Source organism: Empidonax traillii, unplaced genomic scaffold (genome assembly GCF_003031625.1).
Source record: "Empidonax traillii isolate 1590-97213 ecotype Southwest subspecies unplaced genomic scaffold, ASM303162v1 scaffold15:size5535645, whole genome shotgun sequence".
NCBI lineage: Eukaryota > Metazoa > Chordata > Aves > Passeriformes > Tyrannidae > Empidonax > Empidonax traillii.
In genome coordinates this window covers 923,225-936,326 of record NW_020955208.1, presented here as the reverse complement: position 1 = coordinate 936,326, position 13,102 = coordinate 923,225, and the positions used below count along the sequence as shown (strand labels likewise).

The following is a 13,102-nucleotide window of genomic DNA, read 5'->3' as shown; positions in this document are numbered from 1 at the left end:
TGGTTCAGCAATGCACAGGGCTGAGGCGTGCACAGCATCCCAAGCTGTCTCAGTAGAAAAGTGATTTCTGGTGCCCAATCAGATCCCAGTCAGTTGGGGAAGACATCATTAAGATTTAACTGGGAATATGTCAGCTACAGCATCCCTTAGCTCTCTGGCCTCCTTCCTTGCTTGAGAGGGAGATGAGATAGGAGAAGCAGACCAAAGTGGAGTGGACCATCCCCCAGCCACCTCTGTCCCTCCTTGGCATTGGTTCTCCCTGACGAGTCTCTGAGCAGGACTCAGAAGAAGGCAGCTGAAAAGCCAAGTTTCTGTTCCCTTTTGTGCTCCTGGCTGCTCGCTGCATTTGTGCTGCTGCCTGCCCTGTGAGCCCTGGAACACATCACTGGAGGTAGGATAGTGCTTTGGTGGAGGGGAAATGGGAATTGAAAGGGGCAAGGCAAGGGAAATTTGGTCCAAGTTGTTTGAAGCACTTGTGGGTTTTCTGCCTTTTTTTGTTCTCTGGAAGATGAAGTACAGCCTTTGAACACATGCATGTGACTTCCAAAGGCCCTGCTCTGGTCACAGTTTGCTCTTTGAAGGATTATCGATCCTTTGTTCTTTCCTGCAGAGGGGTCTCTCCCAGGCAGGTACATGGATGCCCAGGGACTTGTCCCCTGTTCTAAAGCAAATGAGGGGCAGGACCAGGTGTTTAACCCAGGGCTCTGGAGCCCATCTGCAGTGGTACCTTTGTTAGACTGTTCCAAACGTGGGAAAGGGCTTGCGGGAACTGGAGCTTTACTGATGCCTTAACAAACCCGTGATGTGAAGCAGCAGGATGAGCACCCTGGGCAGTCCCTGGAGCCGTGGAGCGCTCCAGGCTCTGCAGCTGCATTGCCTGCACTCCTGGGGCTTTGGAGGAAGGCAGGCCCCTGCCTTCCCTCGGTCCCATGTCCTGTGGGGTGCGGAGGGAGAGTGGCCAGGCAATCATTAGCCCTGTGGTCAGGATCACTCCTGATGGCTGCTGCTGCCACCACCGTGTTGGGAGAGCATGGTGCTGCCAAGTGGGGCTCCCTGCCTGGGAATTAGGGTGGTATTCACCCACCTGAACTGATGAAATACAAGTAGGTGCACTCCTTGCTGGTGGGACTGCTGATCCTGCTGCGATAAACACAGTTGTCTCTTTTCTCCTCCCTCCCTGTCCCCTCAGGTGCTCCTGACCCCACTGCTGGGGCCAGCATCGACGATGAGAACTGCTGGCACTTGGACGAGGAGCAGGTCCGAGAGCAGGTGAAGCTGTTCCTATCTCAGGGAGGGTACTACGGCTCGGGGAAGCAGCTCAACTCCATGTTTGCCAAGGTGAGGAGCCGGCTGCTCTCTCCCATCTCCGCTCGGCATGTCACGTAGCTGGCAGCTCGCTGGCTGCCCTGGCAGGGTGCCCATCACAGCTGGGAATCTCTGCTCCAGTGCCTTCTCGCCCTGTCGCGGAGCAGGCGGTTATAATCCAGGCTCTGGGTCAGGCCTGGGTTGTCTCACCTGCTGTCCTGGCAGGTCCCTTCCTCCCATGTGATGGGCTTGCCGTGATCCCTGTGCGAGGGAAGGCATTCCCTCGTCTCCCCTTCAGCGCGGTGGGGAAAAAGCCAACCCTGCAGAGCCTACCGAGACGTGGAAAGGTGCCAACAGCCTATGGACTCTTTGCAGAAGGGCTTTGTTTTCATGTTTGTAATCACTTGGTCCTCTTCACAGCCAGTTGGGCTCCAACCAGCCTCATCACAGCCGTTACATGAGGGTTATAATGTATGATTACACCTTATACACACACACACATATATACGTATATATATGTATGCATTTACAGTCTGGACCCTCAGGATGAGGGAGGGGTGGGTTGCCAGCCAGGTGAATGTGTCTTAAACACCTCTGAGGGATCATGCTTGCCTCACCAAAGACTTCTCTTTGTCCTCTCCAGGTCCGGGAGATGCTGCGCATGAGGGACTCCAACGGGGCCAGGATGCTGACGCTGATAACAGAGCAGTTCATGGCTGATCCTCGGCTTTCCCTCTGGAGGCAGCAGGGGACAGGCATAACGGAGAAGTGCCGGCAGCTCTGGGATGAGCTGGGTAAGGGCCACTGCCTTGCAGAGAACAGCAGGGCTGTCTGGGCTGCTGGGCCAACAGACGTCATTCCAGAGGCCCTTTGGGGCTCTGCTCTGGGAGAAGAGACCCTGAGAGATGCTAGGAGCTTACTTTATCTCCTGCCGGGGAAATCGTGGTGGGGGACAGCTGGATCAGGCCCAAACCACACAGTTCAACAGCTTAAACCAGCCCCTCTCCTGCAAAGGGGTCAAGGATGAAGGGTGTGCAGCGTGTGGCCAGTCCCATACTTGCAGCAACCTGGTGTTTGGTGTGCTGCCCCAAAGCCTTTTGGAGGGAGGACAGGGGGGGCTTGTGAGTCCCAGGGGCTGGATGTAGCCTGGATGTGGAAGTGCTGTTCCTGGAGGAACCATGATCCAGAGGGGGAAAGGCAGGTTCTCAAGTCTCATCACATCTAACAGATTTCTGCCCTCTGTGGTGCACATTTCCAGGGTGAGGGGGGCAGGATGGGTGGCACAGAGCCTGGCTGTAAGGGAAATGCAGTTCTGGGTAATTCTATCTAAGCACCTTAGACACTGGCTCAGCTGGCTGACACTGTAATATCATTAGAGCAAAACATTTAGACGATGTGGGCTTGGGGAGGTTGGTTGTGTGGTGAAGTTAACCCAACAATTTTGGGCTCTCCCGGACATCTGGGATCTTGGGTAAATAGTTTGACTTGAGCCATAGTTTTATGAGTGAGTTTGAGCTTCTCTGCAGCCTCCTGGTAGGAGATGCTGTGCAAGGGCGAGGGTTGATTGGCTGGGACCAAAGGGATCTTATGGAGCTGAAAGAAGGATTAGGATGGTCCAGGATCTGGAACACCTGAAACTGCAGCTGGAAATCACAGACCCTCCTACCAAGTGCCCAGCAAATGCAAATATAGTCATGAGGCTGGGGAGCCTGGCCAAACTGTGTAGACAAGGCTGGGCAGGGGTGGGATGACTCACTTCTGCATGAAGTTCCCTGGATGGAAATAACTACACCAGCTCTGGAGAGCTCATCTGTGCTTGCTTGCCAAGAAGATATTTCCAGGATTTTGGGATGCTGCAGCTAGACAGTTGGATAAGCAAGGATCCTGGAGAAGTGGCCAAGTCCACCAAGCCAGAATTTCCGCATGGAAGAAAGCAAACACACTGGTGAAATGTGAATGGATGGGGGTGTGGGCAGGCCTGGACGCCGGAAGCAATTTGCCCAAAATTACAGATTATTTGGCCAGATTTCCAACCCTGTATCCAAGATGAGAGCCCTCCCTCCCTTCCTGCACAGACAAGGGGGGAGTGGTTGGGTTGCAGCCCTGGCTTCACCGTACAAGGACCGGGTTGGTGCGCGCAGTTTTGGTCGGCGCAGTGGGAGGAGGTGACAGCACGTCCCCGTCGGCAGATGGCAAAGTGGCTGGGGAACATCAGGGCCTTACCAGGGCTGGATCAACGTGACAGCAGGGGAAATGTGGTGCCAGCCAACACACGTCAGAGCAAGCAGCTCGCCTGGCACAGGCTTGTCACACAGGAGGGTCTGGGCATTTCCACGCTGAAGAGGAGCCCCTGTAGAGGACACGGTGCTGTTCCAAGAAGCGGCTCCAGGACAGGATGGGCATGGACTATACTCAAAGCAGGGATTATTCCCCCTGTTTTACAGAAGCCTTTTGGATTTGGCCTTGGGCAGCATTGGCTGTAGGCACAGAGCATCCCTCTGAAGGAAGGGTGGAGGCACGGAGGGAGTTGGTGGAGCTCACCAGTAACAAACCTGAGCGACAGAGAGAGGTGTCCCAAACCATCCCTGGATGGGTACCAGTAGCCAGGGCATATGGGGCAGTGAAGGCACCTTATCTGACTGCCTGTGGGCTGTGGATGCCAAAGCTGCTGGTGTTACCATTGCTGCTGAAGGGAGGGATGAGGGGCTTGTTGCCAGCTGCCATGGGAAGCCCAGACCGCAATCCTCCACCACGTGGAAGCGAAAAATGGGTCTCTTGGAAATTATTTTGGGCGCGTGTTTAATAATTAATCATTGATTTTAGCAAAGACTGCATCACAGACTTGCATGGGATTGGAAGAAGATCAGCCTTAAAGAAGATTGTGGATTTGTGCTGGGGAAAATGTAAAGGATTTTGCAGGATTTCAGAGTTTAAAAAAAAAAAAAAAATTAAAATAAAAAATGAGATCGTTTGCTTGTGCATGTGCTGCCAACTGAACATCTATTGCCCCGTCTGCTGGGGAGCCAAAGGAAGGACCTGCTGGCTGGAGAGCTCAGCAGCGTGGGAGTATTTGCCCTGGCGCATTAGTACTTACGATTAAAGCCTAATTACAAAAAATAGACGAAAAACCAGCTGAAGTGCAGCCTGACCTTAATCTGCCTGGAGACGGGTTTATTTATCTCGGCCACTTGTTTACAGTGGGGAATTTCAGCAGATTAAGCCGGGGAGCGACCCTGTGGGAAACGGGAGAATTTCTTTGATGGTTTGGAAACTTGGGCGCGGGATCGGAGCGCCTGTCTTCTCTGGGGCCGGCAGCCAGGACCGCTGGGCTGGGAAGGCGCTGACCCCCCCGTCCCTGCACCCAGCCCCGTCATCAAAAAGCATTTTTGTTTAGAGGCTTAGCTTAATCGTGATCTGCTGCTTTGTTTCCCCGCTTAACCTCCTGCTATCGGAAAGTTCACATGAAGGTTTCTGCAGCATATGAAGAGACGCGGAGTCTGACCTGGCGTGGCATTTTGGCCCAGGACAGGAGTCACTTGTACTGTCAGCTGATGTCACTTGACCATAGGGATCAGAAAACCACTCTGTTCTATCTCCCAGATAATTATCATGACCGAGACATATGCAAATCCCACTTCCCTCCTTGTTCCCATCTCCCCACCGCATCTTCCCTTCTGCAGGAGAGCCCAGGGGCATAACGTTTTGGCAGGCGAAGGATGCCTCGGAGGGCTCCCAAAAATAGGCAGCAGAGTCATGAGGCTTCCGAGGATCGCATATTAGCTGAGCTGTGGGAGCCAAAAACCCAGCGGGTGCATCCCATTCCTGGGGGCGGTGGAGCCAGAGCACCAAGCCTCGTTACCGCCTGTCAGCCAAGCTCTGTGCACCAGCAGAGGCGTGAGCTGAGATTGCCGGAGGCTGCTTTTCACACAAGGAGCCCCAAAGTGGGCGAAGAAGGGCAGTGACAACAGGCAGGAGCCCTGGTGGGAAGGGGATGCCCAGCACCAGGAGCCAAGTGCAGGATTTGCCTCATGGCCATCCGAGGAGGTGGGGAGTTCTGTGCCCTCAGAGTGGCAGTGGGCAGGCACCCACCACTCGGCTGAGGGGCAGCGACCAGAGCCTTAAGGAAGACTCGTTTTCTGGAGCTGAGATCTGATTTTTTCAAAGATGCCATGTCTGTGCGTCCCCTGTGGAGCCTGCAGGAGCCTGGGAGCGAGTTACATGGACTCTGGGAAGGATGGGCCCCTAAGGAGGTAGCTTCTTTACACATTAATTAATCGCTGATGTTGCAGCTCAAAAATCCTAATCCCCCGTGTTCATCAGAAAGGAGTTGGGGGTTTGGTGGGATTTCCTTGGAGCCCCAAAGCTGACAGGCAGATGGAGCTGGACCAGGAGAGAGCTGCTTTGGACATTTGCTGGTCCTCAGTGCCTGCGATTGCTTTCCCCGTGCCCATTCCTGGATGTGATGCTGCTGCCACCATCTGCGTTGTGACGTCTCTCCTGCCGAGCCAGGCTGCTCTGAGGAGCCAGACGTGCACAGCCTCCACGCCTTGCTAATGTTTTGAACTAGACATGTCCACAAGTCCCACCTTGGCAAAGGATGCGTCTGAGGAGGCGCACCCCAAAAGCACCCCCAGAGCTGAGCTGTAATGCAGAGGAGCAGAGACACCGGAGCGGGGCCGGGGCCAGGACATCACTGCTCAGTCTGCTTTTGCCTTGTGTTGCCTGGCAAAGGGACTGGCTGCTCTGGCTGCCTGTGTGGGAGCTGCAGCCTCGCTCGGGGCTGTTTGGCTCGGTGGCAGGGCTGTGCAGCTGGGGAGCTGCCGCTCAACACACAGCCAGCGAGGGAGAGGGGTTTGGGCTCGTGGAGGAATCCCCTCGCTGCGCAGCAGGGGCGTGTTGGGTGATGTTGTCCTGCCACAGGCTGTCACTTTGGGATAGGAACTTGGCTCTGGGAGTCATGGAAAGGTGGGGGAGAGCAGCAGGCAGGGCAGGGAGAAGGAAAGTGCTCCAGGTTGATGCTGGCCCTGCGGAGGAGAGGCAGGGAGTGTGTTTCTGCAGGAGGCTGAGCTGTCCCATGTGTATGGCAGGATTTGACACGGGCAGAGAGAGGAGCAGCAGGAGCTGCTCAGCCCGAGGGGATCCCTGGGGACACCTCACACTGCAGATGTGCCAGCCCACAGCCATCCCATCCCGTGGGGCAGGCACAAGGGAGGGGACTCGCTGCATCTTGGCAGCCTTGCAGGGAAATTTGGATAGAAATGCAATTAGCTAGAGGAGTATTCATGGTTTTGCACTTATTTAGGTTGCTGTAGCCCTTATCAGAGCAGTGAGTGACCCAGGAGAGTTGGCAAGGCTCAGTTCTCAGCACTGGTGTCAGTTTTATGAAAGGATGAGTTGAATCTTGATGACAACAGATGTCCTTGGTCCTGGTTTTACCTCTCACTCAGCAGACAACATTATCAGGACTGTGAGGTCCCATGGTTGACCCAGAGGGCGTCAGCGTGGGTGTCCTGGTGGGCATCTCTGCTTGTGAGATCCAGAGGACTCGCACCTGGGAGGGCTCTTGCCTGCACGACATCAAGCCAAGCTCGAGGTTCTGCTGTTGGTTCCTCTGCAGGCTGGGGGCTACTGGGGATTAAAAAAGAAAAAGAGGGGGAAAAAAAAAAGAAAGAAAATACACCAAATCTCCTTTTTAAATAGTTGAATGCAAATGGCCTGAAGAACAATAGCAGATGAAATAGCATTCAGAGCGGGTTTTAAAGCGCTTGGAACGTGGGTAGGATCAAAATCAGGTTAGTCTTTGGAGATACAGACTCTGCAGCTTGCCAGGGTGTTTTTAAGCATGCTTTGATGTGTAGTTCAAACACTAGATTTGTCCTGGCAGACAGAAGCACTCACAAATTCATACACAGCCGCTCTCTCCTTCCCTCCTCCCCACTGTCCCCCATCTCATGAGATTATAATTTAGCTTCATTATGGAGGAGTTTTACTTTGTCCTGGTTTCAGCTGGGATAGAGTTAATTTCCTTCTTATTTAAAAGCTGTGTAAATCCCCCTCCTGGGTCTGTGCATTATGCTGAAATGAGTTTATGAACCTCGATGAAACCTTGCGGGCTCTCACAGCGAGCGCGGCGGCCGCCGAGCTTTGCCCCGCGCTCACGGCCGTGGCACCTCCGTGACTTCTTGGCTTTGTTTAGGGGCACTGTGGGTGTGTGTGGTGTTAAACCCTCACTGCAAGCTGGAAGAGAAATCCTGCTGGCTCCGGCAGCTGCGCAAGTGGGGCGAGATGGACGTCTGTCCCCTGGAAGATGGCAATTACGGTAACGAGCTTCCCAACATCACTAACGCGCTTACGCAGAGCTCCGGTCACAGCCAAGGTGAGTCCGGGCAGGGGGTGGAAATCCAGCTGATAGCCACAGGGCTTGGGGTCAGGTCAAAACTCACCCAAAGCTGAGAGACCTCAGTTCACCTGCTGGTGGTGTTTCTGGAAGCCCTAGGAATACAGAATGTTTCTCTTCGCTGCCTCTGGTTTTGTGTACGCCTGGAAAGATTTGTCTCTGCTACATCTTAGGTGAAGTCACTTGTGTTTTAAGTGTCAAATTAGAGGCCGTTTTAAAGCAACTTAACTTTGGGGGAGTTTAGACCCCAACGATCTGTGCAGGTTTGGGTGTGGGGTTATACAGAAAACCAGTACCACTTGCATTGGAGCAGAGCTGAGCTCGGAAGCCCTGGCTCTGATGTGAGAGTGAGGAGTTGGAGACGATGCAGAGTCCCTTTCCCAGCCCTCGAGCCTCATTTACAGGGTGTGATTCAGGTCGCAGGGAAATCATTAGCCAGGAGTGTTAACGCAGTTCAAGTGCAGAGCACAGGCAGAGCAATGCAGTTATGGGGTCGTTCCTTGTGATATTTTCTCAACCCTTGACAAAGCATTTGATCCCTTTAAATTTAAACGTGTTTTCTCCTTTCTTTTGCTTGAAGTAGATAGTAATTGAATGTCACTGCTCTTAACATGTCTGTGTTTAGTGCACTAGAGTACTCTTTGGTGTATTATGTGTGGCCAGAGGAGAGGGGGACAGCGGTGAAGGAAACTTCACTCCTCTGGGTGGGATTAGTCCCTCAGCAGTGGTTCAGGAGTGTGGCCGTCCTGCCAACCCACCCCAGCCATGGCCAGCCAGGACCACACACCCTGCTGTTTCCAGTGCCTCCCTATGCCCATCCTCAGGGAGCAGCTTAATTTAAACCTGGCCTTGCTCCATGTCCTGCACCGGCCCTGGGACTCCACACTGGTGTTCCCAGCTCTCCCAAAGATTCACTTCAGCATTTAGGGCAGGTTACTGGGGCTGAGCAGGTCACTTTTTTTTAGACCTGCAGGGAGCTTCCAAAGCACATGCCAGGGATGTCCCCTTCTCCCAGTGCTCCTGCCTCTCCAAGCAGGGGACTGAAAGCAGCACAGATCCTGGAGGTGTCCCAGGGTTCATGTTTGTGCATATGCAAATACTGCTGCAGATTGTTGCCAGCCTCTTTTATTACTGAAGGAGAACAGCTGATTCCTGAAATCCTTCCTGGTAAAGTGAGCAGGCTTGGTTCTCAACATAGAAACACCTGTTTAATTTCTTTCCACCTCGGGGTGCCTGCAGCATTCCGGCTAATTGCTTGTTGTCATCCTTTCCGGAGCGTGTTTATCCAGCCTCCCTGGATCAGCTTTGAACAGTGCCTTTTGTTTTCCACCCTTGAATGCGTTTTTCTCGGCCTGTCTTGTGGGTTGCAGGACCTAAAATTCAGCCTTGCATCCCCTTTGGGGCTTCCTGTTTTGCAGCCCACCGGCTGTGTTTGGCCCTCATGATCCAGTGGGGCTGAAGTGAGAGCGGGATTACTCCAGACATGTTTTTTCTTATGACAAACCACTTGCCTGATCCATCTGGATGGAGTGAAATGCTCGTCCAGCATTTGGTAGCTTCAGAAATGTCCATGAAGTTACAGAGCAGTTCTGAAGAGCACAGACACCCACTGCAGGGCAGCAGTGGGGGTTTCAGGCAGTGCTGTCTCCTCCCTTCCCGCCCCCTCACGCAGCCCCTGGAGGCTGCTGGAAGGTGATGGTTCCCCCTGTCACCCGGAGACAGATGACAGACACTCGTGTGGTTCCCTTCGTGGCTTCAGGTGCTGCTGATCCAAGAAGCTGCGGTTCAGTGAAGCCAGGACTTTGTGTTGGAGAGGAGGACGAGAGCTCATGGTGTTTGCAGGGCAGTAATGCTGAGGAAGCCCAGTCCTGATCCGTGGGCAGCTGCCTGCATGCTGAGCTTTGTGGGGGAGGGAACTGCCATGTTTCAAGACATCAGCCTTGTATGTGACAGTGGATTGCGGTCAGAAAGCGAACAGACGGGCTGCCCCTGCCTCTTTTCTCACCTCTCTGGCCAATTCACCTATTCTAGCAAGTTACTTAGCAATGCTGTCTAAAGAGACATTAGTCTCCATCAGAGATGGGTTGGGCAGGAGAGGTATCCGAAGGCAATCTGCCACAGTGCAGGAGCCAGAGCCCCTGTGCCCATCTCAGAAATGGCATGGGCCCCTGGGCTGGGACCAGGTGGGGCTTTGCTCTCATTGTAAAGGCAGAGCTCTCTCCAGGGAGGTCACGTCTGGGAGGAGGAACAGGCTGCCCCTGCCCCAGCAAGGCCCTGATGGTTTTTCTCTTTGCAGACTCGCTGGCCAGGCCCAGACGAACCGTCTTCACACGGGCCATCGAGGGCTGTGACCTGCACTGGCAGGACAGCCACCTGCAGCGCATCATCAGCAGCGACTTCTACGTGTCCCCCTCCTACCAGCGGGAGGGGGAGAGCCTCCTCTTCAACTCCCAGGGACAGCCGCTGTGGCTGGGTGAGCATCCAGACCAGCAGCCCCTTGCATGGCCTGTGTGGGGAGGGCTGGTGGTGGAGAAGAGCCACCCAAGCCTACCCGGGGTCCTTGAAAGCTTTTGCATCCTAGACTGTAATGGCTTCCCTGATCCTTAGCCTGAGGGGTGGGGCAAGCAGAGGAATTTGATGCCCAGCCACAGTCCTTAGAGCAATCCCCACGCCTTTACAGTCTGGGTTCCTCTTAGGCAGCTTGGACCAAGCTTATCATGTCCTCTTTCATTCTGTCAGTGTTTTAGCTGTCCCCAGTGCAAGCTCTCACTTTTTTCAGTACAGGGGGACTGGACACTTCAAGTTCCTTGAAAGTTGGCTGCTGAGCACTGCTGCATCCTCTGGATTTTTAATTCCCTGCTCTCACCTTGTTACTCTCCCCTTAAAGGCAATGAGTAGGTGGTACAATTAAGCCTTATGAGAGCTTAAGGGGTGAGGCAAGCCCAGTACCCTCCCGTGTTGTAGACTTTTAGCCCATGTGCCTCAAGCCACAGAAGTTCTCTACTGCAAAGTCATGTCCCTGGGCAGATCTGCAGACCCTTGGCAGCTCCATGTCTGGGATGAAAACAAGTGACGTGAAGGGCTTGGTGTGGCTGTCAGCCTTTGGACAGCTCCCAAAATGGGAGACACAAGCCCCCACCTCCTCCAGGAGAGGGGATGACTCATCCCCTACAGCCCAAGAGGTGAATGTATAGACATGGAACACGTCAAAGCCCACCTGTTGTATACTCCAGGAGCTGGGGTCTGCCACCACCCAGCCAAATGGGAAGAGAATATTTAAAGCTGTCTAGAGAGGTGGTTTCTGGAGCAGCAGACACTAAGTTGCTATTAATGCCAGGGAAGGGCCCACGTGAAGGCTGCTGGTACAACTTAGCTGGAGCAGGAGAGGATATTTCTACTCTGGGAAGAGTTTTGGGCAGCTGCAGGCAGAAGGGCTCTTCCCTGTGCAGCCACAGGCAGCATTGGTGGGTTAGTGCATGCATGGGCTCCATCTAGAAGGAATGTGGTGGACACAGCTCCCCTGTCTGTAGCCTAATCTGGGTTCAATTGAGCCCTTAAGTCCAGCTGGTTGCTGTGTGTTATTTTTCTGATGTATTTGCCGTGACTTTTGGATTTTGCGCTTTTGCTTTCTTGGCACCCTTTCAGGGACTCAGTGCTGGGAGAAGAGTGTGATTTGTCAGCAACTTCCAGTGATGAATTCAGCGAGAAGATGAATATTTCATCCATTTAGCAGATGAATAGAGGGAGCAACAAGAAGCTCTTTTACAGATGTGTTTGTTCTGACAACCTCTTCCTCACGTATTCTTTGTGGGTGACCTTTGGGATGTGAAAACCCCACTTGTGGAGGTGGTTGTCTGCATTTCCAGAGCTTTTGGAGCTCTCCCAGGAATAGAAATTATCCCTCTACCAGAACTTTAGATCTTCTGTGTTTGCCTGGGTTTTTTTTCTCCCCTTGGTAGGACATCTTGCAAGAAAATGGGATTTTTGCTGCTCGTTATGCAGCATGTCATGTCATCTGCTCCTGCTAATTTCTCACCCAGTCATAATCCTCTCCACAGTTGCTTGTGATTTCAGGTGAGCAATAAGCAGCAGGAGCAGATGAATTCCTAAGCAACTGTGAGTCCTGGGAGGGGGCTCCATGCAACTCTTCCTAATAATAAAACACCAGGTAGGAGAACTGCAGAAAAGACGGGGTGTCTGCAGAGCTCTCTCCGTGGAGCTGTTAAGGAAGCACTTCAGAGCATCACCCCAAACCTGCCAGTGTCCCCAGCGTGGTGCTGGATGCCCTGTGTATCATCACCTGTGCCACGAGAGCAGGGAGGGGTGTTGGTCAGGGCACCAGGAAGTGTTTGGGTGCACCAGCAGTGAGAGGAATCCCGATTTTAGGAGAAATGAGCGGCTGGGTTGCACCAGCCTGCGCTGGAGCTGCCGTGTTGCAGCTTCCATTAGATAAGCTCTGTGGAGGTGGGGATTTAGGGATTGACGTGGCTGCCGTGGGTTGAATGTGGTAGGAGCCCCGTTAGCATTCCTGCTAGGCATCCCTTCAGGGAGCAGGGAGAAAGGGCTGAATTCAAAACAGGAAGCAGGAGTTGAGCCGGGGCGTGGGGAAGATCGGGAGAAGAAGACGCCGCCTCAGTTCTGCCCCGTAAATGTCTGTGCCCGCCTGGCTCAGCCGTGCCCCCTGTGCTTGTCCTTGCAGAACACGTCCCGACAGCCTGTGCTCGGGTGGATGCCCTGCGCTCCCACGGCTATCCCAGGGAAGCTCTCCGGCTAACCGTTGCCATAATCAACACCCTGCGACTGCAGCAGCAAAGGCAGCTGGAAATATATAAGCATCAGAAGAAAGGTATTGGGAGAAGTGTCTCATGAGGCCTGCCTGGGGTGTCTTAAACTGGTTGGGAAAGTCTTCTCCGCTTCCAAGAGTGGAGAGGTTGAGGGTGGGCAGCACTGCATGGGATCACTCACATCCTAGGAGGACAAACTGATTGCTTGAGCCAGCCTGAGTTGATACTCCCATGCTGAGGACAGAGCTGCCCACATGCTGCTTTCAGGCTGCTGGAGCAGGGATGTTCTTGCTCCCACAGTCGCTGGTGTCTGGTTGCCTGTGTCCAGTTGCCTTTGTCTGGTTGCCCAGGCAAGTGCTGCCTGCATTAAAGAGGAGCTGCCTCTCTGCAGAGCAGCAGTAACTGGCTGTGTGTGCCACCTCCACCTTGCATTTCCTGAGTAAATGTACCAGGAGGCAATCCCAGTGTTCCTCCTTTTGCAGGGAGCTTTTGGGGGTCAGGTACTGCAGTGCTGCTGAAGGTCAGCGACTCTTGGTCCTTGCCAGCTCAGCCAGCTTGACATCACCAAAAGATGGAACTTTTAAGACTTACTGGAAGTCTTTGTCATTTCAGGAGA

The 13,102-nt window shown here is 53.6% G+C and overlaps 1 protein-coding gene across 1 annotated transcript in view; it reads left to right on the top strand.

Annotated features, from left to right (window-relative positions):
* The window catches only part of ZSWIM5 (zinc finger SWIM-type containing 5), a 98,224-nt gene that overhangs the window by 75,794 nt on the left and 9,328 nt on the right, over positions 1 to 13,102 (top strand). Inside the window, exons 3-7 of the mRNA XM_027892928.1 lie at positions 1,190 to 1,338; positions 1,949 to 2,099; positions 7,502 to 7,681; positions 9,999 to 10,175; positions 12,402 to 12,548. Of these exons, the coding sequence (XP_027748729.1) occupies positions 1,190 to 1,338; positions 1,949 to 2,099; positions 7,502 to 7,681; positions 9,999 to 10,175; positions 12,402 to 12,548 (804 nt within the window). The remainder of the gene's footprint in view (positions 1 to 1,189; positions 1,339 to 1,948; positions 2,100 to 7,501; positions 7,682 to 9,998; positions 10,176 to 12,401; positions 12,549 to 13,102) is intronic.